General features: G+C 48.9%; 2 protein-coding genes across 3 annotated transcripts; one reads left to right on the top strand and one right to left on the bottom strand.

The window, feature by feature from the left end:
- Nucleotides 1–154: 154 nt before the first annotated feature.
- Nop16 (NOP16 nucleolar protein) lies at nt 155–5,072 on the top strand. Its single transcript, NM_001047095.1, has 5 exons — nt 155–329; nt 415–523; nt 2,002–2,071; nt 3,923–4,029; nt 4,468–5,072. The coding sequence occupies exons 1-5, from the start codon at nt 223–225 to the stop codon at nt 4,609–4,611; spliced, it is 537 nt and encodes a 178-aa protein (NP_001040560.1). The 5' UTR covers nt 155–222; the 3' UTR covers nt 4,612–5,072.
- A 2,344-nt stretch (nt 5,073–7,416) lies between these two features.
- Arl10 (ADP-ribosylation factor like GTPase 10) lies at nt 7,417–15,829 on the bottom strand. 2 transcript variants are annotated; one of them, NM_001399321.1, is made up of 4 exons: nt 15,598–15,829; nt 14,936–15,134; nt 11,842–12,017; nt 7,417–9,476 (listed from the first exon to the last, which is right to left on the bottom strand). In NM_001399321.1, the coding sequence occupies exons 1-4, from the start codon at nt 15,778–15,780 to the stop codon at nt 9,303–9,305; spliced, it is 732 nt and encodes a 243-aa protein (NP_001386250.1). In that variant the 5' UTR covers nt 15,781–15,829; the 3' UTR covers nt 7,417–9,302. The 2 variants fall into 2 exon arrangements, with proteins under 2 accessions (NP_001386250.1, NP_997048.1); NM_207165.2 differs by lacking the exon at nt 15,598–15,829 and adding an exon at nt 15,314–15,547.
- Nucleotides 15,830–25,739: the final 9,910 nt, after the last annotated feature.

Raw genomic sequence — 25,739 nt, forward strand, 5'->3', positions numbered from 1 at the left:
CTGATGAGGTCACCACGGGGCGGGGAAATAGCCTGCTAAGCGTAGTACGCAGGCGCCATTGCCCGTTGCTCTCTGGGAACTGTATTAAGTGAATGTGGAGGCGCTAATAATAAAACTACATTTCCCAAGAATCCCTGCGCGAGCTGCAGGGACCGAGACTATTAACACGCGGCTCTGAGAGCGTGTTTCGGAGTTTGAGCTGCTGGTGCGGCAGTTTGCGCGATGCCCAAGGCTAAGGGAAAGACTCGGAGGCAGAAGTTCGGTTACAACGTCAACCGAAAGCGTCTGAACCGGAATGCTCGTCGGAAGGCAGCGCCACGGATCGAGTGGTGAGGGGCCAGTTCGGAGGCCGGGGCTTCGACTGGGATCGATGGCGATGTGACAGAATCTCTCTCTCTTTCTCTTTGGCATTAGCTCCCACATCCGACATGCCTGGGACCACACCAAATCCGTGCGGCAGAACCTGGCGGAGATGGGGTTGGCCATGGACCCCAACAAGGCGGTTCCCCTCCGTAAGAGGAAGGTACTTGATGAAGCAGGTCCAGATACTTTCCTCATTTCTCTCCATTTCCTTCCCCACCCGACCTTCCTTCACTGAGCAGAGTTTCAGAATTTGATCACACACACACACACACACACACACACACACACACACACACACACACACCTCTTTCCCATATTTGTGATAAAGTCACCTTGCTTACACGAATTCTGTCAAAACCTTTAACGACCTCCTTCATTCATTCACACTCCCTCCTCGACTTAAACCATTTCTTCTCGGGCCTGTTTGGCATCTCAGTGATATTTTCTAGAATGTATCTTTTTCTATCTTTGACTCCTCAGCTTCAGGTTTCTGTTTTCTATACTGCCTTTGGTTATCCGTCACCCCAGACATCCTGTTACTTCCCAACAAATCGTTCTGGACCACCCCTTGAAGCTTTCAAAAATAGCACCGACTTCAACCACAGCCTCGTTCCTGCTTTATTTTTAATGAATAGTAATTTTAACTACACGATGATGTATTATTTATTTCCACATCTGTATATTGAATGTGCCTCTTAGTCCCTTAATGGGATCTTGTGTTTTGTTCTCCACTAAACTCCCAGGATTGGTAAGGTCCTAGTTAACCTAATGAATGGGCTCACTGAGTGAATTTGTTCCATTGACCTCAGGCAAGTTTCTCCCTGTTCCTCATGCCAGAGAAAAATGGCCCAAGAGTTTTTTAAGCAATCGTAATGTAAAACTATAACTAAGCACTGTCAGGTAAGCCCTCCCCTGGAAGAAGATATCTGACTTTGCTCCCTGTAACCTATAAAGCACTCTTCATGTTTTTGCTGTGTTACTACACAGCAGGGTAAGGGAGGCATGGGTAGTTGCAGAAAGAGGAATTGCTTGTTAAAAATAATATTGTGGGGGCTGGGGATTTAGCTCAGTGGTAGAGCGCTTACCTAGGAAGCGCAAGGCCCTGGGTTCGGTCCCCAGCTCCGAAAAAAAGAACCAAAAAAAAAAAAAAAATAATATTGTGGGTGTGAGTGTGAGGTGAGCATGAGCTTACCATATGTGGGTATGATATGACTATGGCATGAACATATCATATGTGGTGTGATATGTGAGTGTGGGCATGAACATACCCTGTGTGGTGTGATATATGAGTGTGGGCATGAACATACCGTGATATGAGTGTGGGCATGAGTGTACCATGTGTGGTGTGATATAAATGTGGGTATGAGGGGCTGGGGATTTAGCTCAGTGGTAGAGCGCTTACCTAGGAAGCGCAAGGCCCTGGGTTCGGTCCCCAGCTCCGAAAAAAAGAACCAAAAAAAAAAAAAATGTGGGTATGAACATACTGTGTGTGGTGTGACCTAGTTCTGCTTGATCTTGGGCAGGGATTTTTCTGATACTAAGCATACTTGGGTTTGGATGGGCAATGTCCTTCCTTAGCCCTGGTCAAACTCAGATCAAAGGTGCCTGTCTATTGGTCTCAAACCTTTTTCCTTACAGGTAAAGGCCATGGAGGTAGACACGGAGGAGAGACCCAAGGATCTTGTTCGGAAGCCCTATGTGGTTAATGGTGAGTGTGGGCTGTGTTCTTCTCACAGCTAGGAAGGGCACTCAATCTCTTCAATTTACAGCCAGAGACCAAGATTCAGAGAGAGAGACAAAGTGGTCCGGGGCTCACAGGTAGTACTGTGTCATAGCCGAGGTGTTTCCCAGCTAATATTGACGAGATCTAAAGCCTTTTAACGACCTGCTGAATTTTGTTCCCAGTTTCCCATGATGTAAGAGCTTGTCCTGTCATGTAGTCTGTCTAGTGATACATTTATTCTCTGTGTGTTCTGCTATGGAGATTGGTACAGACCCTGCAGAGAAGAGAGAATATTTTTGAAATCTTACCTACCCTTCTCCTCCCTGTTGTAGGTTGGTTGTTATTTTCTTATCTGTGTGTTGGGAATTGAACCCTGGGCCTCTTGAATGCTAAGTGTACCCTCAGCCTTTTAGCCACACCTCCAATCAGGTGATTGTATTTTTTCACATCTCCTGATTTGAATAGACAGATGCTTGACATGAAAGTATTTGACTCCTGTATTTGGCTGATTCACATTAGAATTTTCAGTAGTACATGTGGGGAGAAAAGAATTCCTGCACTCTTCTGTATATATACAAAGCCACATATATTTAAGGTAGTAAGATAATTATGTTTGGTTTTGTTTGCTTGTTTGGTTTAGTTTTTTTTTTTTTTTTTTCTAGACATAGCTGTGTTGCCCTGGCTGTCCTTGAACTCACAAAGATCCACCTACCTTTGTCTCTTCAATTCTGGGATTAAAAGGCACAAGCACCATGACCTGCAAGAATTTTTAAGATTTAAATTCTAGCTAATAGAATTACATAAAATTTACCTTCTTGGCCCTTTTGAAATGTACGGTTCTGACTGGGCAGTGGTGGCACATGCCTTTAATCCCAGTACTCGGGACACAGAAGCAGGCAGATCTCTGAGTTGAGGCCAGCCTGGTCTACAGAACAAGGTCAAGCAAGGATAGCCAGGGCTACATCAAGAAACCCCATCTTGAAAAATAAAGTACAATTGTGTGGGTACATATATTCATATGGCTGAATAATGCAACCCCTGAACTTTGGTTTTGCAAAGCTGAGACTGTCTAACCACCAGGCCAAAGATGATTTTGACTGTATTCTTACAGTCAAAATTTCTATTTTAGTTCCTCACACTTAGATCAGACTTGACCATGTCGTTTCTGTATTTTGCCCATTTTTGCGTAGCTTTTCTTCTTGCTGTCCTGGAGACTGAAATCAGGGTCCTGTTCAGGGTGGGAAAGCACGCTCTGCTATTGAGCTGTACCGGAATTCTGTCTGGCATTTCTTTTTCTTTTACTCGTGGGTTTTGTTTGAACGATGTCTTGTAATGTAGCTGAGGCTAACCGTGGACTTGATCGTCTTGCTTTAGCTTTGTAAGTGCTGGTACTTCCTACCTGTTTTACAAGTATAACAGTCATTGCCAACACGGTCCGGATTCTCCCTTCACACATAACAGTGCTGTACCTGGGTCTAACCCCATAGCTCTGGTGTTGAGCAATTCAGACCCCTCCCACTTCAAATGCTGGCCTAGTACTTTCTGTTGGTAGTGGAGCTGAACAGGAATCCAACTTCCCATCTTGCTGCCCCTGGGCCTGGCGCTAGTTAAAATTGGTAAGCTTAGCGCTTTTCATTTTAAATCACAACTGGAGAACTGGTTTTCAGGAGTTGCCATGCTGATGGGTGGGAGGCAGACTTTGGGGTTCTAGGGCCTGAAAACGTGAGTTCTGGCTTTGAATTTGGGAAAGTGCTCCTGTACAACTTTGTGTCATTGGACGGATAGGTGTTTGGGCAGCGAAAGCCTTATCCCATTTCCTGGTTTCCTTTCCCCCAGACCTGGAGGCAGAAGCTAGCCTCCCAGAGAAGAAAGGAAATACCTTGTCTCGGGACCTCATCGATTATGTTCATTACATGGTGGAGAATCATGGAGAGGACTATAAGGTGAGTTCCACCTGCCAGGAAGAACACTTGGGCTTGTGGGGAAAACACACTGGACTGTCTCAGCCTGGTCTGCAGCTGAGTAGAAAAAGAGAAGAAAAAGTCTAGGAAGGAATCCCATTGTTTAAAGATGTTTTTATGTTTATGTTTTGCCTGTGTATATGTGTATGTGTGCTACGTGTGTGCCTGGAACCTGTGCGGGTCAACAGGGTATTGGATCCCTTAGGATGGGAGTTATAGGCTGCTATGAACTATTCTGGGTTCTCTCTAAGAGCAGCCGGTTCTTTCAACCACTGAACATACTCTCCAGCCCTCTGCTGGATTTTGAGGTGAGAAAGCTGGACCCCGGGGATAGATTGGAAGTGGCATACTCAATTCAGGCAAAGCTAGGATTTGAACTTCTGCCTGTTTAGCCCTCCACCTGCTGTCCTTCCTTTATAGGCCATGGCCCGGGATGAGAAGAATTACTATCAAGACACCCCAAAACAGATCCGGAATAAGATCAATGTCTATAAGCGCTTTTACCCAACGGAGTGGCAAGTCTTTGTGGCTTCTTTGCAGAATAAGAAGATGGAGGTAGACTGAGTGGTGCACACCCCAGTCCTAGGTCTACTGGACCAAAGAAACCACCCCCCGGCTGTAAGGCAAGGGATGTATAGTTTCAGATGATGCTGGGAAAGTCCTGTGGAATCAGGTTTTACATGTACACTGTCTCTGCCTCCTCCCCTGCACTCCTCCTTTCTTCTGGAGAAGGAACTCCGTTTTGTTTTTTGAGATCATCTCTCTAATAGCCTTATCTGTCCTAGAAGGCTCTCTGTAGACCAGGTTGGCCTTGAACTCACAGATACCCACCAGCCTCTGCCTCCCAGGTGCTGGGATTAAAGGCATGCACCACCACCTTGAGAAGGAACTCTTTCGAGGCCATGATTCATGTTCTTTTGGGAGCTTACAGAAAGCCAGGGCCTTCTGTCTTGTGTTCAGAGGAGATGCTCTATTTCAATGTGTTCTGTATATAATAAAAAGAGGGTTTTACCTGTGTAACATGACGAGGTGTTTGTTTTGTTTGAGACTGGGCTTCTCTGTGTAGCCCTAGGTGGGACTAAAGGTACCCTTGTGTAGTGTTTTTGCGTTTACTCTGCCCAGCTAACTCTGGAGTTGCCCCAGGGAGAGTTAACCTTCCTAGCGGAAGTGGATTATCAGCCCCGCAGCGAGCCCTGCAGCCACGGACTTTTTTTTTTTTTTTTTTTTCCGGAGCTGGGGACCGAACCCAGGGCCTTGCGCTTGCTAGGCAAGCGCTCTACCACTGAGCTAAATCCCCAACCCCAGCCACGGACTTTTGAAGGCACTGCCTTCCTCCTCTTCAGTGCTCCTGACCTTGGGTTCCTCCTGAGACTTCCCAGGAAGCCTGGGCTGACTATAGAAGGCCGAGGAACCAGGTCTTTGCTTACTTTGGATTGCTTGTTGGCCAAGGCTTAAATCAAACCTCAGGGACCCAAGCCTGCCTTCTGGGACTGGCAGACCGCCAGGCACTTCTCTACTGTGTGCCACGCCTGGGCTTTCCATGACATAGCCGTCCTCTGTGGCAGGCCTGTTGCAAGCAGTGGCCTGAGACTGTGATGCCCATTCTGCAACAGGGTCGTGGGCAAGGTGTGAGCGGGGCCTAACTATCCTCAACTGCGAATGATGCAAAAACCTCCATGTTCTATCTTCAGCGCTCTTTGGGGGAAAACGTGCTTTTATACTTGCCTATGACGTTTGGTAAGATGCACTTTTATTTTGTTAGAGGGAAACAGGTCAGGTGTCCACAGTGGGTGTGGGGTGACCTCGAGTCTGTTGTGAAGGTAGCAGTCCATCCTTCCTACAGTGTCGAGAGGCCCTAGAACCATCTAAGTCTGGCCCAGCCCTTAGGATCTAGCATGCTCTGAAGTCCTGTCATTTGGCTTTGTATCTTCCGCCTGCCACAGAATCCAAGTGTGTGTCATTGACTAGAAGGTCCCCTCAGCTTGTGAACATAATTTGGTTGCCAGCTTCCAGAAGCCATCACTGCTCTCTTCCTTGCTCTCAGGGCTTGCAAACTTCATAGCCAGAGCTGTCGGATCTTGCAGTTGCTGGAGATGAAACCGTCGTGCAAGCTTTCTTATCTGAGCTGCACTCTCATCCACGATGCCTTTAATTTTGCCTGATGTCCTTGCCCAACTGAGCTTGTGGACAAGAGACTGTAGTGTCTAGCACCAGGCATATGCTTGGGCCTTGCTCCTAGGTCTGAGCATGGAGGCAGAAGAATTTACTTTTTTATAAAGATTTATTCTGTATACAGCATTCTACCTGCATATATGACTGAAGGCCAGAAGAGGGCACCAGATCCCATTACAGATGGTTGTGAGCCACCATGTGGTTTCTGGGAATTGAACTCAGGACCTCTGGAAGAGCAGTCAGTGCTCTTAACCACTGAGCCACCTCCCAATGACCTTTTATTTATTTTACTTATTCACTTTTGAGATGATCTGTGTAGCTCTGGCTGTCCTGAAACTCTATGTAGACCAGGCTAGCTTCCAACTCAACTTAGGGGCCCACTTACCTGAGTGCTTTGATTAAAGACTTGTCTACTCTGCCCAGCTGGCTGAAAGCTTTTGAGCTGGTTTCTGGGCCCATCGGCTAGATCCCTTTCTGAAGGTTAGGCTTCAAGTCACTGTCTATCCCAAAGATCAAAGAGTAAGGGACTGGAACTTACTGTCTGAGACCTGTCTCTCCAGAGCTGGAACTGTAAGCATCAGCTGTCCTCAGTATGAAGAGGATGCCCTGAACATTTTGGCATTTATTGTTATCTCACCCTAGAGCTGGTGACACTGCACTTTATAAATTGTCCTTGGTGGCCCTATGCTGCCGGCTCATGGGCTGGAGACGGTCATCTTCCAGGTATAAGAGCAAGGGAAACTTGGAGATTTCCAGAAAGGACTTTGGCCTCTAAGGTCGTGAGGCAAATATTTGCTCAGACCTGAATCTAATCTGAGGTCTGGCCCTGTGGCAGGGGGTGGATGCCATTGTCCTGCAGCTGGCTTGTGTTGGTTCCTCCTAAACTAGTGTAGGTTCAGAATGTGCAGTGTTCTGTTTGTTTGTCTTCTAGTACTGGGATTGAACCTAGTGCACACTGGGCAAGCATTCTGCCACTGAACTCTACCCCAGGCCTGCTTGAGGGCTCAGCTCTCTCCATCGGCGTTTAATGGGCTCTGGGGTCAGACTCAGGTCAGCATCATGTCTTACCTGACCCAGCCTAACTGTCCAGGCTGCCTTTGAATTTTGTAAATCAGGTAGACCTCAACTGGGCCTTCTCCAAAGTAGCTGGGACCATAGACCACTAGACCTAGCCTCAAGTAAAGTTACTTCAGTAGACACAGTGAAATGCTTTATTCTTAAATTCACCCCCTCCACCGTGGACAACGTGACAGTTGCACATGATGAAACTCATCAGACAAAGGTCTTTCAGTTAGGAAAGAAGTCCTCTCCACAAGTCTGCTTGAAGGTGAACACTGGAGAGTGAGGTGAGATCCTCACAACAGATGCACAATATCTGACGAAACCTCACACACTTGGAAATCCTAGTCACTCCTTAAATATGTAATAGAAAAGCAGAAAAATCACTTCTAGTGAGTGATCTGTCCTGTAGTAATTCCATCCTCGTGGGCTGGAGTCCAGGAGCCCAGAGCGCCCCCTTCAGATGATTGTGCTCACTTCAACGCGGAGTGTTCCACTTCCTGGGCTGTATGCTGGGCAGCTGACAAACACAGCGCACACTGTATCCTCAAAAAGCAAACAGAAAGTCAGGCACCATGGCCCAATGCTTCCCATAATCCCAGCACTGGAGGCTCAGGAAGGCCAGGTGCCATGAATTCAAGGCCAGCCTGAGCTAGAGTGACACTGTCTCAAAAAAACAAAAAACAAAACAAAAACAAAAAAACAAAACAAAAAAAAAACAAAAACAAAAAACCAAAAAACCACCACCAGTCCACTGGCGTTCAGTATCCCTTGGCAGACAAAGGCTCTTGGCTGCACCAGTGTCAGCATGGAGACCAGTTCTGCACTGGTTGATCACCAGTCATGGAGTGTTCACTTCGGAGAACATAGCATTTCAGTTTCTGCTTTTGGCTGACAAATAAATAGTCCCAGAAGGCTTGGTTATGTGTCCTCCACGGGCACAGGAAGAGTCATTCTGATGGCTCTTCTAGTCCTGTCCTGGGCCATGAGTACTAGGTCTCCTTGAGGTACCTGCTTCCAGTCATGGTCTCAAGGACAGGATGGGGGAGGGGCAAGCTACAGTTTTGTCTCCGTGGGCACCCATAGGTTACCTAATCTCACGATTCCAGTTCTCAAAGCTTCAAATTCTCTGACAGTCTCCTAGGGTTTTCATTACAGCACCGAGAAACAGAACCTAGAACTTTGGCCCATTCCTTTGATAAATACATAAATAAATAAATAAAATGCCATTCTGAGGCTGACACACCCTGCCCCACCCCCCCCACCCCCGGCTCCAGTCTTGTTCCAGGACTCAGGCTCCGTCCTTCTCTAGATCTATGTAAACACGGGCATTGGCACAGTCAGTACAAAAGCAGCAGGCCGTCTCCAGAGCTGGGCAAACCACCCCCCACCCAGTCCAGTGAACTGCACTTTGTGGTTGATAAAGGCTGACAAGGCCAGGCCACAACAGCAGGGAGGCGTTCAGAGGATTCTCTGCTAAGGTTTCCAGACTGACCCTCATTCGGCGTTGCCAGGGATGGCTGGCATTTAGGGAAAAAAACATGGAAACCACCTCCCTTTAAAAATAATGGCCCAGGGGCTAGAAAGGCGGGAACACAAGGCCACAGACAGAGCAGGGCTGGAGGATAACGAGGGACTAGGAGCGAGAGCGTCCTGTGCTCTACTCAGAAGCTTCCCACATGGGACATGTATGATGCCACCAGAGTGAACAGTGAGATGAGACCTGAAGGCTCAGAAGTACCAGTGACATCCACACTGCTGCTTCAGCCAGAGGGTCCTGCAGGGAGGGAGTTAAGGGAGGCTGGAGCCACACTGTGCCTTAGAGTGAGGCAGTCACTGTCCTCACCGCCTCAGCCCCACGCCCACCTCACCAGGAAGGCTTCAGCGTGGACTCAGCCTTGCTCTTGAGGGAGAGAGGAAGCGTTGCTGTGATGCCCCTGCCCAAGGCCTAGGCTAGCAACAACGATGCAGGAGAAGGCAGAACTGTGGTTTCCGAGGCTGGGCAGCAGGCAGGCGGGTCCAGCCTAGGAGAGAAGCTCCAAGAGCAATTTCCAGATGCGCACGGTGCCGGGTTCCTCGAAGCCAGATCCTGCAGGGGCAATGCTGGCTGCCAAGAGGAAAACCTCTCTCTGGTTGTCACTAGCAAGGAGGCCCAGCTCCTGCTGCAGCTCCACCATACTCATGGCTCCACTCAGGTCCTGCAGTAAATACAAGCCAGTACGGCATGGCCATCAGTGCTCCCAGTGTGATAGCACCCTTGTCGTCCATGATGGATGTAAATGTTCAGCTACTACCCTGGACCCCAGACCCCAGATCCCAGGAAGTGCCTCTAGATCCTCTGGAATAGGGGCTGGAGAGATGGCTCAGTGGTTAAGAGCAGTGACTGCTCTTCCAGAGGTCCTGAGTTCAATTCCCAGCACCCACATGGTGGCTCACAGCTGTCTGTAGTGTTATCTTGGTGCCCTCTTCTGGCCTGCAGGCAGAACACTTTATATAAATACATAAAATAAAAAGGATCTCATACTAGATCCTCAGTGCCCTCCTTCATCTTGGCTCTCCTTTGTGGTACCCTCTTCTCACGGAGCTATCCACCAGTGTCACAAGAAGCAGGGCCCTTCCTGCTCGTTAGGCACCGTGATGGCACCTGCCTACCAGGTCTTTGATTCTCACAGTCTACCTGACTGATGAGGAAGCTGGTTCCGGGAAGCCACTTAGCTCCTAACAGTGATAAATGGCAGTTTTAGGTTCCATCAATGATCAAACCTCTGGAATCCCTAATCTGTTCTCTGCCTACGATGTAAGATCATTCAGTAGGGTAACTCCCAGACAAGCTAGCTTGGGTTGGGGAAAGGGGAAAGGCCACTAGACACTGGAGCTGGACCCTTTAAAGTTCATCATTGGTGGGCTGGAGAGATGGCTCAGTGGTTAAGTTCATCATTGGTTTCAGGATTCTTGGAGCAATTCTTACGAGGTAGGTAGGACCCCCTCGTTGCCTCCTGTACTGGTTTGAATGAAAATGGCCTCCACAGGCTCATAGTTCTGAATGCAAGACTTTGATCCAAGGTCAGTAGAACTGTTTGGGACGTTCAGGATGTGTGGGTTCATAGGGGGAAGTGTAGGAGAGTCTTCAAAAATAGAACTGTAAGCAAGCCAGCAGTACACTCTTGTGTAAGTTGCCTCCATCATGGCATCTCTTCATAAGTAACTGAGATAACTCAGGTAAGTAAGAGACACTCCCTGTTGGCCATAAAATAGCTCTTAATTACAGTGGCCTAACCACTCAGTGCCCTGGGTACTTCTGAGGCCCCAAGACAACACCATTAATAGTGGCACCAAGAATGGGCTTGGTGGCACAGACAGGGGCTGGTGAATCTCCACAAGTTCGAGACCAGCCTGGTCTACATATTGAGCCCCAGGACAGCCAGGGCTATGTATCAAGACCCCATTGCAAACAAGTTAGTATAGAACAGGCATAAGTGGGGACTGTCCCAGGCAGACCAGGACGAATGGCAGCCATATTATAAATATCAAGTGTCTCCTGACAGACAGGGCACACCTGAGGTCAGAGAGACAAGTTAGAAATACAAGTGCTGGGGGTTGGGGGTTTAGCTCAGTGGTAGAGCGCTTGCCTAGGAAGCGCAAAGCCCTGGGTTCGGTCCCCAGCTCCGAAAAAAAGATCCAAAAAAAAAAAGAAATACAAGTGCTTTGTACTGTGGCAGCTGTCCTGGAGTTGAGGATTGCACATAAAGACTGTGATCCTGACTGCTGCTGGGCCCAAAGTCGCCCTCTGGACCCAGAGAAGGTATAGTGTCAAGGACAATCAATCCCCAACCCCCCGGGGGAGTTATGGGAGCTGGGAATTCAGAACGCAGGACCTCAAGCCTACTAAACAATCAGCTTTACCACTGAGCTCCACTCCAGGCCAACAACACAAACCCCCGGGGAAAATCTCAATCCTCAGATCTGTCTCTGATCCAGTAGTTGACTTCAGGCGTTTAGAAACAACAGAGCCTGTCATGGGGTGTAACAGGACTCAAGTGGGGTGGTGGCTGTCAGTTGTCCACACTGCCTCAGCACTGTGCTCAGAATATTACTTAATGTGCCCCACTTCTCAGCGCAGAGGCGGGCTGGTTCTGGAAGGAGGCATCCCAGTTCCACTTCTCTGTATGTCCCCGTGGACACTACAAACACCCTGAGCTGTCACATCCCCACCCACAAAGCAGGAACAGTATCGTATACCTCGGATAAGGTCAATAATATCATTTAAGCGAGGTGTGTGTGGTGGTGCGCACCTCCAATCCGAGGACTGGGACAGAATTATGAGTTCCAGCCATGCAGTTAGCACTTATATTTTTTGCCTCTCTTCAGGGTAACAGGGGAAGGGAGAGAAGACGCAGGAGGGAAGGATAAGAGGTGGGAAGGGGAGAGGAGAGAGGACACAGGTTAGGAGGGCGGGGACCATCTGGTCATGGCTCTCAGGTTCCAATCCTGTGGACCCTGTCATTGTGCCTGGGCATTCGTGAGAAGGCCAACTGGTCCCAGCCCACCTCCCATAGCACTCACTTGCTTGTTGGCCACTATGACAACAGGCAGGTCAGGATCCTTGTCCAGCAGTTTCTGCAGCTCCTGCCGAGCCCAGGGCAACCTTAGCCGGTCAGTCGAGTCCACCATGAACACCAGCACGTCCACCTCATTCACAAACTCCTTCCAGTAGAAGCGCAGGTTCTGGCTGCCACCAACTGAGGAGAGGCCAAGGGCCAGCTCAGAGCCCAGAGCTCCCTCCCTGCAGCATGGCTCTGCCCACAGCCTCAACCCGCTTCCATCTCCTAAGGTTCCACTAGCCAGGGGCAAAGAAAGTGCCATCGGCCAGAGCCAGCCAGATCCCTCGAGAGGCCGCTACCCTGTGTACCAGTCTCTTCTTACTGAGCAAAGAGCTTTCAGCAGACCCCAAAGATACGGTCTGCGATGTTCCCTTCATAGGACTGTGGTTGGCAAGTTGTCTGTTGGACTGCCTTGCCTCCTACCGGGTGCAGGCTTCCTTCCTGGTCAGTGGTAACTGATGAGAAGCCAGGGGTCCCTAAGCCTAGAAAAGCCTAGAAAATCCCTTGCCTTGCCAGTGTACCACCCCCGACTCAGTCCCCACTCAGTCCCTCCTCTTCCCTCGGGAGCACTGTACAGAGAGGGTCGTGCTGAACAACCTTAACCACATAGTGTCTGCTCCTGGGCTGCCTTCTGTTCCTCTTTGCCTCTGCTCAGTTCCCCTTGGTTACCCTGCTGGGTTACCCCATTCTGGTTCTGCTTCTCTCTCTTCGAGCTAAATCCCCCCAAAGCCTCAGCACAATGCCTTGGCACACAGCAGGCACTCACTAAGTAGTTACTGAGTGCTTACCAGGTGCCAAGCACTGATGTGGGAGCTGGGGATAGGGAAATGAGCAGGCCGGAGTGCCGGCTCTCAAGGAACTCCCTCCCTAGCCTGGACGGACCAGGCAATCGGATAAGACGGATAAGACACACTCCAGAAAGCACGGAATCAAAAAGAAGGGGAAGTGGCTAGAGCCTGTGGTTGGTCTTGGGTGGGGTGGTCTGGACATTGTCTCCTCAAGGAGGCTGGATGTGAGCTGAGAGGAGGATGAGGAGCTAGCCACGGGAAGAAGCAAAAGCAAGCATCTCAGGAAGAGCAAAGAACAAACTCCTTTCGAGAGAAAGTATCGCAAGCAAGGCACCTCCAGAGAGAAAGAGGAGAAAAGGTGGAAGCTGGTCCTTAAGGGTCCAGAACGATACCAGTCGCTCACACTGTAGTACTAGATAAGAGAGATGAAAGGGGTTCGAACCAGCCTTCAGTAGACAGACCCGATACACCATATTCCCTAGGTGGTGCGCTAAGGAAGGTGTTACTGGTTTGCTCCCTTGACGGTTTTGCCACAGTGTGCAATTCTCAGCTGGTCCGAAGGCCAGGATGCTGAGACCACGTGAAGGGACTGTTGTGGGGGAAGCTGTAGGACTTGATTGACAGCTTTCCTGCCACTGCCTCCTGAGGCCTGGGAATTACAGGTGTGAGCCACCACACCTGACAGCCATCTGGGTCTGAAGCCTAATGTCTGTCAGAACACAGGCACACCAGAACACCTCACCCGGGCGGGAAAGTGAACGCTCCTTCTGTCAGAGCCTCACTGAACTTGTGTCCTTGGCATGAGACAGAGAAAGCTTGGTGGGAGGGTCCCAGGTCCTAAGTAAAGATCAGAGTTTGCTACAACCAGGGAGAAAAGGTGTGGTAAAGCCTGGCCGGACCACAAATGCTTAACAACAGAAGAACCAGGCCCATTCAGGCCAAGAGCTAGGCTCTCAAAGCTCAACTCTATCCCCTAGTGCTTAAATAAGCACATCCGGTCTTCATGGTTTTAGTTCTGTGCCTGGAAGTCCTCCCTACTAACTCCCTAGAGACTGAGGCTAGACCCAGGTGGCCAAGCCCAAAATAAGAAGCCTCCTCAGTCCTCTCTCAGGTCACTCACTCAATAAGCCCCCTCAGAGACATATGGAGGCCTGAGCCTTTGGGCCAGAAATGAATCATACACTCTGTGACCAGGGTGCTCCTGGCCTCAGACAGAGGTTGATGTGACAAATCCTGCACCAGGAGGGGACCCGAGTCAGGGAGAGGCCAGAATAAGCTTCAAAGGATGTCATTCACAAACCACACTGGAGGATTGGTTGTGGCAGTGTGTACCTGTAACCGTAACACTCAGATGGTGGAGAAGGAAGGTTCAAGTGTTCGAGACCTGCCTCAACACCATAAAACTATCTCAAACGAACGACAACAAAACCCTGACTAAAGGAAGAAAAGAGACCACGGTTTAAAGAACAGGTAGTAGTTTGTTAAGTGCACCAAGCAGAGAAGTACATGCAAAGAACAGGTAAGAAGCAAGCATCCTCCCTTAGGACCCAGAGGGCCTTCTGCATTAGAACACTGGAATGCTGGGGGACTCTTCACGATCTAACCTGTCAGAAGCCTGTTTGCACACGTATCTAACAAGCCGATTAACTGACGGCAGTTTTGGAGCTGGCTGGGGGTATTTTATAAGCGATGCCTGTCAAAGGCTTGGACTATGAACCCTTAGCTGTTAATCTGTTGGTATAAGGCATGCGTGGTGAAAGGTAGGTGGACCATTTGGAGACACGGGATAAGCCAGAGTGTCCTGTATCTTGTGCCCTGAAGAGAAGCAAAGAGGATTTCATAAAGGGGAAATGTCCCGATTCGAAATGCATTTTACGGGCTGGAGAGATGGCTCAGCGTTTAAGAGCTCTGGCTGCTCATCCAGAGGTCCTGAGTTCAATTCCCAGCAACCACATGGTGGCTCACAACCATCTAAAATGAATCTGATGTCATCTTCTGTCACGCAGGCATGCTTGCAAGTAAAGCACTCATATAAATAAATAAATCTTTAAAAACAAACAAACAGGGGTTGGGAATTTGGCTCAGTGGTAGAGCGCTTGCCTAGCAAGCGCAAGGCCCTGGGTTCGGTCCCCAGCTCCGAAAAAAAAAAGAAAAGAAAAAACAAACAAACAAACAAACAAAAAAGGAAATGCATTTAACGGTTCCTCCAAATGATCTAGACCCTGTGCCAGCAGTGATGATGGGGGTTGGGGGGTGTCTCTTGCTCACTCTCTAACAGGTCCACCTCGAAATTCTTGGTAGGCAGCCGAACAGAGTTGAAGCCCCAGGTGGGGACGTGGCCTTCCACCGGTGGCTTCCCAGCCAGCATGCGCAGAAACGTGCTTTTCCCTGAGCCATCCAAGCCCAGCACCAGCACTTCGCGTTGCTCCAGTTCCTCCAATGCCGGCTCATCTTCATCGTCCTCCGGCTGTGGGACAGAGATGAAAGCTGCAATCTCCAACCTCCCTCCTGACCCTTCCTTCCCTAGGGACAACGGGATGGATGGCGGTGCCCACGCATGCCTTCCACGCGTCCCAGGGCAGACACCTGTGGTCTGAAATAGCAGGGCAGGAGCTGCTTTTTGAGTCCTAAACTAAAAAGCCTTACTTTTCTTTTGACTCCTCGTGATCTCCCGCACATTCTTCCCCATCACAAATCCTTGGCTTCCTCTAACAGTAGTAAGCCCAAGACAATCCCAAGATCTCACGATCAGCCGCACCGGGCCTGAGGGCATCCCCCGGGCGGCGCCACCGCGCTTTCTGCACTGGTGCCTGGCTGGCTCCTGCCGCGCCCTCCGGGCTTCCTAGCCGGATGCCTTGTCCCGGCCCTGGCACTTGCACTCCGCGCTCACAGCATGCATAGGCCTCCCAGCCTCGGCAGCTCGCACTCACCTCCCACTCGTCCCACTGAGGTAGGCGGTCAGTGTCCGCGCCCCACCAGGCCTCGCCACCGTCCCAGCGCCGCTCCCGGCCGCGGCCGAAGTAAGCTTTCCAGAGGATAAAGAGCACCGAGCCCAGCACGGCTGCGGCGCCACCCAAAGCCAGCACCAAGGGGCCCAGCGGCCGCGGCGCCATTTGGCCAGGGAGCAAGACCGACCCAGACTGCAGTGGAAGATGGTGCTGTGGCCGCGCCCACCCGCCGGACCCCGCCACACTACAAGCCCCACAATGCATCGCTCGCTGCCACCGAAGGCAGCGCGCCTTTTGCAGCGTGGGAAGGGGACTCGGTTGGGGTGGGCTTTCCGAGAAGGGGGCTTGGCCCAAGGCGGATCTTCCGCTCCCCACCGGGTGTGATAGACTTGAGGCTGTGCGGACCTGTTGAGCCCCTTCAGTACTCCAGAGAAGGAAACACTGACACCTAGCAGGAATTAAGTTGCTCAAGGTCTCACCGTATTCTAGTTTTGCATTTAAATCCAATTTATGTTACCTGGGTACCTCTCAGGACCACAACGAGAAGTCTCGAAACTAATTATATGGGATCGTACGCCAGTGGGATGGCAGAAGGAAGCAGCTTCCAAACCTTCTTTGGTGGCCTCATGGAAGCCAAGGCTTTTGATGCTGTGCTCAGTGATGGGGACTGTCTGGCTAGGAAAGTTTAAAGCAATCACACTGTCAGCGGCTCCTAGAGACTGGAAGGCTTCCAAGTACCGCGTCAGACGGGACAGGAACAGGAAAAATGGTCCTCAAAGCTACAACAGCCCTCTGGCCTTCACTGTGGTTGCGAGGATAATGGCAGTAGCCATGACTCCCACATGGGAGGAGACACACGCGCGCGCGCACACACACACACACACACACACATTCCTTAGAGAGTCAGTTTCCGTGCCCCAGCCTCTTGTTTTTGGGTTCCCTTACTTGTGACTATGATTCTATGCTGCTTCCCCTTCGGTCTTGGCTTCTCGTTTCTTAGTTTTAAAAAATATATGCCTAGCAAGCGCAAGGCCCTGGGTTCGGTCCCCAGCTCCGAAAAATAGAAAAGTTAAAAAAAAAAAATATATATATATATAGTGGTTGTAGAGATGGCTCACTGGTTCAGAGCACTTTGCTGCTCTTCCAAGACGACCTGAGTTCGATTCCCAGCAACCCACACAGTTGCTGTCAAACCTTCTGTAACTGAACTGCAGTTCTAAGGGATCCGACACCCTCATCTGACTTCTGCTAACTCCATGCACACTCATGCCCACAGTGCCCAGATATACAACCAGGCAAAAACACCCATACTAAAAAGAAAAAATCTCCATTCACGACACCTCTTTGGGGCAGCAGCTCCTATTGCTTATTTGACAATCAAAGTCTGGAGGTAGCAGAAAGAAATAGAGTGGTATATAAGGTTTTACTTGCAGTGGCTCTCAATCTTACTGTAACACTTTAATACAGTTCTTCATGCTGTGGTGACCCCAACCATAAGATTTTCTTTTCTTGCTACTTGACAATTGTAATTTTGCTACTGCTGTGAATTACAATGTAAGACCGCGGGGGTCGCGACCCACAGGTTGAGAACCATTGGTTTGCTGTTTACTGTTTGCCTGGCAGGAGAGAATTCTGTTCCGTTCTTTTTCTTTCCTTCCCTTCCCGCTTACCATCCCTTCTGCCCTTCCTTTCCCTTCCCTTCCCTTCCCTTCTCCCCTTCCCTTCCCTTCTCCTTCCTTTCTCCCTTTTCCTTCCCTTCCCTTCCCTCCCCTTCCCTTCCCTCCCCTTCCCTCCCTTCCCTTCCCTTCCCTTCCCTTCCCTTCTTCACCTCCCTTCCCTTCCCTCCCCTCCCCTTCCCTTCCCTTCCCTTCCCTTCCCTTCCCTTCCCTTCCCTTCCCTTCCCTTCCCTTCCCTCCCCTCCCCTTCCCTTCCCTTCCCTTCCCTTCCCTTCCCTTCCCTTCCCTTCCCTTCCCTCTCCCTTTCTATGCCTGCATACCACTGGAGTGCCTGGTGCCTCCCAAGGTCAAAAGAGGATGCCCCTAGAATTGAAGTTAATGCATATTGGACTCTGGGAATTGAATCTGAGTCTTCTGCAAAAGTGATGTGTTCTAAGGTGCTGAGCCACCTCTCCAGTCCACCACTGGGGTGGGGCGACATTTAAATACATCTTCACTTTTGCTATCAAGCTATTGACATGGTGAACCCCAAGAAATTGAAATTTACCCCTCATGAGGAATTGAAGGAGACAGAGAAGTTAAGGCAGTTAGAGATGGCCCCAGGAAGACCTGACGCTAACATTCTGTTCATGGTCTCCTGACTTGAACTGAAAGTAGCCCGTGGATTAAGGCCCTTTTGCTTGATGAGCTTTAGATAATTACAGCACTTCATGAGTGAGTTCATGTGCTGGGGGGGGGGGGCAGGGGTTAATAATTTTGTACATAAGAAAAATGCATTATCTTTTCATCTCCTACCCATTGTTATTGCTTTGCTTAGTAACCGTTTTAAAACACCCACCCCTTGCAACTTGAACCATATCCTCTCTTGGAACCTGTCCCACTTTGAAAGTTTCTCTTTCTTAAAAAAAAAAAAAAGGGGTTGGGGATTTAGCTCAGTGGCAGAGTGCTTGCCCAGCAAGCGCAAGGCCCTGGGTTCGGTCCCCAGCTCTGAAAAAAAAAAAAAAAAAGAAAAAAAGAAAAGGGAAAAAAAAAAAAAAAGAACCTATCACATTTCTTTTTAAATTTTATGTGGGGGTTGGGGATTTAGCTCAGTGGTAGAGCGCTTGCTTAGGAAGCACAAGGCCCTGGGTTCGGTCCCCAGCTCCGAAAAAAAGAAAAGGAAAAAAAAATTTATGTGTATGTATGTCTTGTTGGCATGCATATTTGTACGTCCCATACAGACCTGGTGCCTGCAAAGACCAGAAGAGGGGGTGGGAACTGGAGTTACAGAGGTCTCTGAGCTGCCATGTGGGTGCTGTATCGGATATTGAACCGGGATCCTATAGAAGAGCGACCAGTGCCTTCAACCCCGAGGCATCTCTCCAGCCCTTCTCTTTCTCTCTCTAGTAAATGATATTAAAGCGCTTGACTCTTGAACCATTCCTCCTCCACAGACCAATATCCTGGAGTCACGGCAGCTTCCAGCAGGAACCACTGCAGGCAGAACCCGACCGCTAGAACTGAGTCTCATGTTCGGAGAAAGAAAGGTTGAAAGCGGTGCCAAAACCTTGCAACTTTTCAGACCTCCTCAAAGGTGGTGCTGCTGGCATTAGAAACTGCTTTGAGGTCAGCCTCCCTAATCCAGACAGGACGTAACCCTAGGCAACAAGGACCCTCTTGCGTCTGTTGCCATGGCAACCGCCCCACATTCCCGGCATACCCTCCTCTGCTTGCCTCACCTGTAGGTGGTGGTGAGCGTGATTACCTGGCGTCTATGTCAAGGCCCAAATAAAAGACAGAGTTCCTGACCCATTCGCACCTTTTCCCGCTCTTTCTTCTCTTCCTCCCTTCTCCCCAATAAATCCTTTTCTCCTGTGGCTGGCTGCGTTGGTCTGGTGTGATCTGTCCTGATCCAAGCCGCTTTCTAACACAATAGGAACTATAGCTAAAAAGGACAGTCTGTTGACCGGTGGGCCTCTAGTTCATCAGACTGCCTTGCCTTTTAGCTTTGTTCTTTAGAGACCGGGTCTTTTTATTTTTTTAGCCTTGGTTGGCCTGGAGCTTGCTTAATAGACCAGGCTATCTTCAAATTCACAGAAACCCTCCACATACTGAAATTAAAGGCCTGCACCACCAGGCCCACTAGCTTGTCTTCGAACACAAACATCATTCCAGGACCCTGAAGATGTACTCCAGGGGGCCATTATGAAGCAGAACAAGGTAGAGAAGATCAATTATTAGGTTTACTTAAAGCACTACTTGAATTGCGTTTTGCCTAACGACTTCACTTTGCTACCAGGACCAGAACAACCTAGAGAAGTAGCTAAACCACAAAAGGTTGTTGCTCACAGTAACCTGATAACAAACGCCCATGTATGTCAATGTAATACATGCCTTTGGGACCCAAAAGTTCCCAAAGCTAACAGCCACGGTGTGCTTCTGTTTGCCGGCTGTGGTTAGCGTATAAAGTGAGAATGTAAACTGGACCAGAGACTGAAGGCTCACAGAGCTGTCTTGGCTTCAGTTCACCAGTGATATCAACTCTTTCATTTTCTTTGACCTTATCTCACTGGCAAAACAGGCATAAGGCCTCCAAAGAGAAGGTCAGGGCTGGAGATGGTCAGAGATGGCTCAGAGGTTAAGAGCACTGATTCTCTTCCAGGGACCCTGGGTTCAATTCCCAGCAACCACATGGCAAATTCACATCCGTCTGTAACTCCATTTCCAGCGGTTCTAACACCGTGACACAGACACGCATGCTGTAAAAATACCCATGTACATAAAATAAAAATAAATTATTAGAAATTTAGATTAGGGGCTGGAGAGATGGCTCAGTGGTTAAGAGCACCCGACTGCTCTTCCAGAGGTCCTGAGTTCAATTCCCAGCAACCACATGGTGGCTCACAACCATCTGTAAAGAGATCTGATGCCCTCTTCTGGTGTATCTGAAGACAGCTACAGTGTACTTATATATAATAAATGAATAAATCTTTAAAAAAAAAGAAATTTAGATTAGTTCAAGGAAAAGGATGAAATTTAAAAGAAAAAGAAAGAAAGGGGTTGGGGATTTAGCTCAGTGGTAGAGCGCTTGCCTAGGAAGCACAAGGCCCTGGGTTCGGTCCCCAACTCCGAAAAAAAGAACAAAAAAAAAAAAAAAAAAAAAAAGAAAAAGAAAGAAAGAAAAGTTGGGATCAATGCCTAAAGAGACCAGAAAAGGGCACGGGAGCCTCTGGTAACTGGAGTTATGGAGGCTTGTAAGTTGCCATGTGGGTGCTGGGAACTAAACCTGGGTCCTCTGCAAGAGCAAACAGTGTTCTCCTGAGCTATCTTTCCAATCTCCTCCAACTAAACTAACTCTCTCTCTCTCTCAGTGTTTTGTTTTTTTAAAGATTTGTCTATTTATTTTATGAGTCCACTCTAGCTGCCTCCATGCACACCAGAAGAGGGCATTGGATCCTATTACAGATGGTTGTGAGCCACCATGTGGTTCTTGGGAATTGAACTCAGGACCAGTGGAAGAGCAGTCAGTGCTCTTAACCATTAAGCCATCTGTCCAGCCCCCAGAAGTCATTTTTTTACATATGCTTTCAACCTAGATTCCAGGAACAACCAACAGTCACCACTCCCTCTTCCCACTCTCCTTTCCAGAGTTTACAGAAACAGCATCCCTATGGCTTATGGCAGCACAAAGCCAAGGAAATACACGTGGGAAAGAAGGACCAGCCTGGTGGAGCAAATGGCTGGCAGAGGCAGTGAGGCAGAGCAGGCTCCTCCCCCTCGGAGCAGGCTCCTCCCTCTAAGAGGAGGCTCCTCCTTCTCAGAGCAGGTGGGCCAGGTTGCACCATGGGGCTTCAGCAGCTCTGTCCTGGGATACAGTCTCTCTTCCTGGCAACATGGGCTCTTTTGGTTTTGTGGAGCCAGACCTAAAATAATGACCAACTAGCTAACATTCCGACCAAGATTACCCAGTTATGAATGCTTCTTGTCCTCTATTTTAATTATTTAAAAAGTATTTATTTTGCAGGACTGGAGAGATGGCTTACCATTTAAGAACACTCGATGCTCTTCCAGGGGGCCCAGTTTGGTTCCCTGAACAGAAGGTGGCATACTGCTGCCTGTAACTCCAATTTCGGGGACTCAAATGTCCTCTTCTGGCCTTCATGGGTACTAGGCACACATATGATGCAAAGACATACATGCAGGTCAAATACTAACACATATAGAATAAAGCAAATAAAAATTAAAAAAATATTTATTGGGAGAGGAGGCAGAGAGACGTCTCAGTTATTAAGGGGACTATCTCCTCTTCCAGAAGACCCAGGTCTAATTCCCAGTACGCACAAGGCACCTCACAACTGTTTGTACTCCGGTTCCGGGGGACCCAATGCCCTTTATGCCCTCTTAGAATACCAGGCATTCATGTGCTGCACACATACTGTAAGAGGGTTCCAGACCTCAGCACAACTGACTCCATGACAGAAGTTTCAGTCAGCATGTAGACAACACCACTTGCTAAAACTAGAGCAAAGGCCTAATCTGGTACCCAACGTGAGGCATAACCAACTGACGCATACTACAGCTGGCGGCCTATGTGGACCACAGGAACTCTGGTTTGAACAAAAAGCATGAGTAGCCCCGGGCCAGGGCCCAATGACTTTTGGCATTAGCCCCAAAGACCTAAGCCTCCTCACTCTGAGGGCAGGCACTCTGTCTTTTTCCTACATTTGTTTTTGGTCAGGGGGTGGGGGGTACTGCACTGACCCTTGTCTAAAACAAGACAGTCTGCTCCGGCATGAACAAAGACCCGATTCCCATTCCCATCCTGCTGGCAGGGTACCACCAGGTCCCGATGACTCTTCTCTTCCTACTTTACTTTCCAGGGTTTACAGAAGCAGCACCCATCCGGTTTATGGAGACACAAAGCCAAGGAAACACACGTGGGAAAAAAGGACTTGCCTGCTGGAGCTAATGGCTGGCGGTGGCAGTGACATTGAGCAGGCTCCTCCCGCTCAAAGCAGGCTCCTCCCCTCAGAGCAAGCTCCTCCTCCTCCCCCAAACAAAAACTGATGGGTGAATACAACACAGGCGACTCCCCACTTACTGGATCCCTTCCAGGACTAACATTCCCTTAACAGCCTTGCCTCTTTCCTAGGGCTGTAGCCACGGACCACCACCGATGTGTTGCCAATCAAACTGTTACAGGCTGAACAAGTACACACACCCCCCTTTCTGGTGTGAAATATATATATACACCCCCCCTGTGCAGACACCCCTCTTCCAGGGTTCTGCACCCCTTTTATGGTCATCCAACAGGCTTATCTCTATGAGGAAAGTGAGGCAGCACTGCTCTTGCCGACCAGAAAGACACTAACTGCCATGTTTCCTTTGGACCTGCTGGAACCACAGCCACTTGCTCAGACACACCAGCTGACTGGAGACTTTTTGAGTCAAGCAGATGACAGCCTTAGGTCCCTTCAATGACAGATAAACTTTCTAGGGTCTAATGACTGCTAAAAGTGGGGTAACTTGCATAATATTGATGTTTATGCCCTCAAAAAAACTCTGTACAGACTTGCCCTCGTGATAACAGTCCACCGAGCAATTAAGTTGGTTCAACCAGTCTTTGTCTTCCTGGCCCTCACCCCTCTGCACTGCGCTGTGTTTTCTTTTGATGCTTACACCCTGCCCTGACCAACATTTTAACTACAGATAACGTAGGAGACAGTTACTCCAATGACACCTTTCCTTAATAAAACAAAAAGGAGGAGTAATGGAGCCAGTGACCAAAACGCCAGAACTGGTAAGGTCAAGTGAGCTCAGATCCTGTAAATCTCAGAACTGAGACCGGTAGGAGTGAGGCCACTACCTGCTCTGGAACACATAACCACGACATCCCGCTGAGAGGACCACTGACAATCAGTCACATAGCCTAAAGACTTGGAGTTCTCCACGCTGATGAGGTAGCTAGACAGGCCGGAAGTGTTTCGCTGATGAGCCCGGGTTCCCTGGGCATCCCTTCCTGTAAAAGGTGTTTGTTTAATCCCTGGCTCACCTTGAGTAAAGTGTATGCATCTATGCCCGCGGTCAAATAAAGCAGATTGGACAAGCAAGGACCTTGTTTTCCTCGAGGATTGGCACCTGGGGGTGGGGTGGGGGTGGGGTGGGGGGTGGAGGGAGGCCGTCATCATAAAGAGCTGCCCCTAAATCTCCTGGAGAAACCCTGACTAAGACACCCCTTATAAGGTGATGTCCAACAGCACAGCAGCACCTGGAACTCCTCCCGAAGCATCCCCAGCACCCTGGCCCTGGCCAATGATGTACACTCACCCCGAAAGCCTCTACCCATCCCTCAAAGGTTCAAGTAGCTTCTGTTCCCTCCATTAAATGAGCTGTCTCGCTGAAGCTGTCTCCCACAAGTCTATTCTCAGTGTGCTCACTGCCGCTGAGGTCTCTTTTGCTCCTGGGTGCTCTGCCTCAGTTTCTCTCTCAGGACCTACCAGATTCAATAGTAGCCAATCACACCACTCCTAGCAGGGCATCCAAAGATATGACTATTAGAAATAAGGAAATGCCTGGGCTGGAGAGATGGCTCAGCAGTTAAGAGCACTGACTGCTTCTTCCAGAGGTCCTGAGTTCAATTCCCTGCAACCACATGGTGGTTCACAACCATCTATAATGGGATCTGATGCCCTCTTCTGCAGTGTACTCATACATAAAATAAATATGTCTTTCAAAAAAAGAGAGAAATGGGTTGGGGATTTAGCTCAGTGGTACAGCGCTTGTTAGGCAAGCGCAAGGCCCTGGGTTCGGTCCCCAGCTCCGAAAAAAAGAAAAAAAAAAGAGAGAAATAAGGTAGATTTCATGACATTTTGACATAAAAAAACGTTTATTTTTAAAATGTGTGTGGTGTTTTGCCTGCATAGATGTGTGCCTGTAGGCTATTTGTAGACTGAAATCATCAGAGGGCATCAGATCTTTTTGAAGTAGAGTTATAAGCAGTTGTGAGCTGTCATGTTGTTGCTGGGAATTGAACCTGGGTCTCCTGGAACAGCAGGACCCAGTAAATGCTCTTAATTGTGGAACCTTCTCTTCAGTCCCCATTGTAAACCTGTTATGTGAGTAGTGATACCCCCAGACCCCACGGGGCAGGGAAGTAAAAAAATTGGGACTATTTTTTCAGAAGTCACTCTGCAAATCAATGCGTCATTCATAAACCTAGTATAGGATTTACAGATGCCATTAATTCCTGAGCAGTCTTGGTCCTACCAGAATGCAACAAAGCCAAATGCTGAACTGTGTTTCCCCTCCCTTTAACAACCTCCGCTTCTTCCTGAGCGGACAGCGAACCTTGGACTTGGGGCAGAGAGTTGAGTTTGCGTATTTTCAGCTTTCTCTCAGGGAGCAGAGACATTTTGCTTCCTTTTGTTTTGTTGTTTTGAGATCTCTGAGTGGCTACCTCTCCAGGTCCACTTTTCTCACAGTTATTCATCTGTTTGGGGGAGGCAGGTCGTGGTATGCTCCTGTATTTGGTCCAGTACTAGTGAGGAGCCTGCCGGATTTCACGGCTCATTAATGGGACAAAGATTAACTATCAGATCCTCTGTGTGTGTGTGTGTGTGTGTGTGTGTGTGTGTGTGTAGTGGTTCTCAACTTGTGGGTTGAGACCCCATAATGGAACTTGCCTGGCTTCACTGCTCATTAAACAAAGAAAAATTATCATAACATTTATGTATAAAGGGGCGTGGCAGAGGTTCTCAACCTGCAGGTCGCTACCCTTTGGAGACTCAATGACCCAGGAGTCTCCTATGACCATTGGAAAACACAGATATTTACATCAGAACTCAGAACTGCAGCAAGATTTCAGTTATGAAGTAGAAATAAAAATAGTTTTATGGCTGGGGGGGTGGTGTCACTACAACATGAAGAACTATATTAAAGAGTCACCACGGGGGGCTGGAGAGATGGCTCAGCGGTTGAGAGCACCCGACTGCTCTTCCAGAGGTCATGAGTTCAATTCCCAGCAACCACATGGTGGCTCACAACCATCTGTAGAGAGATCTGATGCCCTCTTCTGGTGTATCTGAAGACAGCTACAGTGTACTTTACTTATATATAATAAATAAATAAATTAAAAAAAAAAAAAAAGAGTCACCACGGGTTGGGGATTTAGCTCAGTGGTAGAGCGCTTGCCTAGCAAGCGCAAGGCCCTGGGTTCGGTCCCCAGCTCCGAAAAAAAGAAAAGAAAAAAAAAAAAAGTCACTGCACTAGGAAGGTTGAGAACTGTTGGTGTATTGTTTATGGACAGACCTCTAGGAGAGAGGAGGAGTGGACAGGAAATGGTGAACCGGCCACAAGCCCTAGGAAAAGTCCTTGTGAGGTTTGTTGGCTTTGATTTCAAGGGGGTATTTACTATGCGTTTCCAGCTTTTTGTTTGTTTTTCGAGATACGGATTGTTTGTGTAGCCCGGGC

The sequence above is a fragment of the Rattus norvegicus genome, chromosome 17 (assembly GCF_036323735.1).
Source record: "Rattus norvegicus strain BN/NHsdMcwi chromosome 17, GRCr8, whole genome shotgun sequence".
Classification (NCBI taxonomy): Eukaryota; Metazoa; Chordata; class Mammalia; order Rodentia; family Muridae; genus Rattus; species Rattus norvegicus.

Excerpts from the sequence above, each read along its gene's own strand:
- Nop16 (NM_001047095.1), top strand. The coding sequence starts at position 223 with ATGCCCAAGGCTAAGGGAAAGACTCGGAGGCAGAAGTTCGGTTACAAC. Across the intron at positions 330-414 it reads GCAGCGCCACGGATCGAGTG|CTCCCACATCCGACATGCCT; the intron begins GTGAGGGGCCAG and ends CTTTGGCATTAG. Across the intron at positions 2,072-3,922 it reads GAAGCCCTATGTGGTTAATG|ACCTGGAGGCAGAAGCTAGC; the intron begins GTGAGTGTGGGC and ends CCTTTCCCCCAG.
- Arl10 (NM_001399321.1), bottom strand. The coding sequence starts at position 15,780 with ATGGCGCCGCGGCCGCTGGGCCCCTTGGTGCTGGCTTTGGGTGGCGCC. Across the intron at positions 15,135-15,597 it reads CTCAGTGGGACGAGTGGGAG|CCGGAGGACGATGAAGATGA; the intron begins GTGAGTGCGAGC and ends TCTGTCCCACAG. Across the intron at positions 9,477-11,841 it reads TCATAGTGGCCAACAAGCAA|GACCTGAGTGGAGCCATGAG; the intron begins GTGAGTGCTATG and ends TATTTACTGCAG.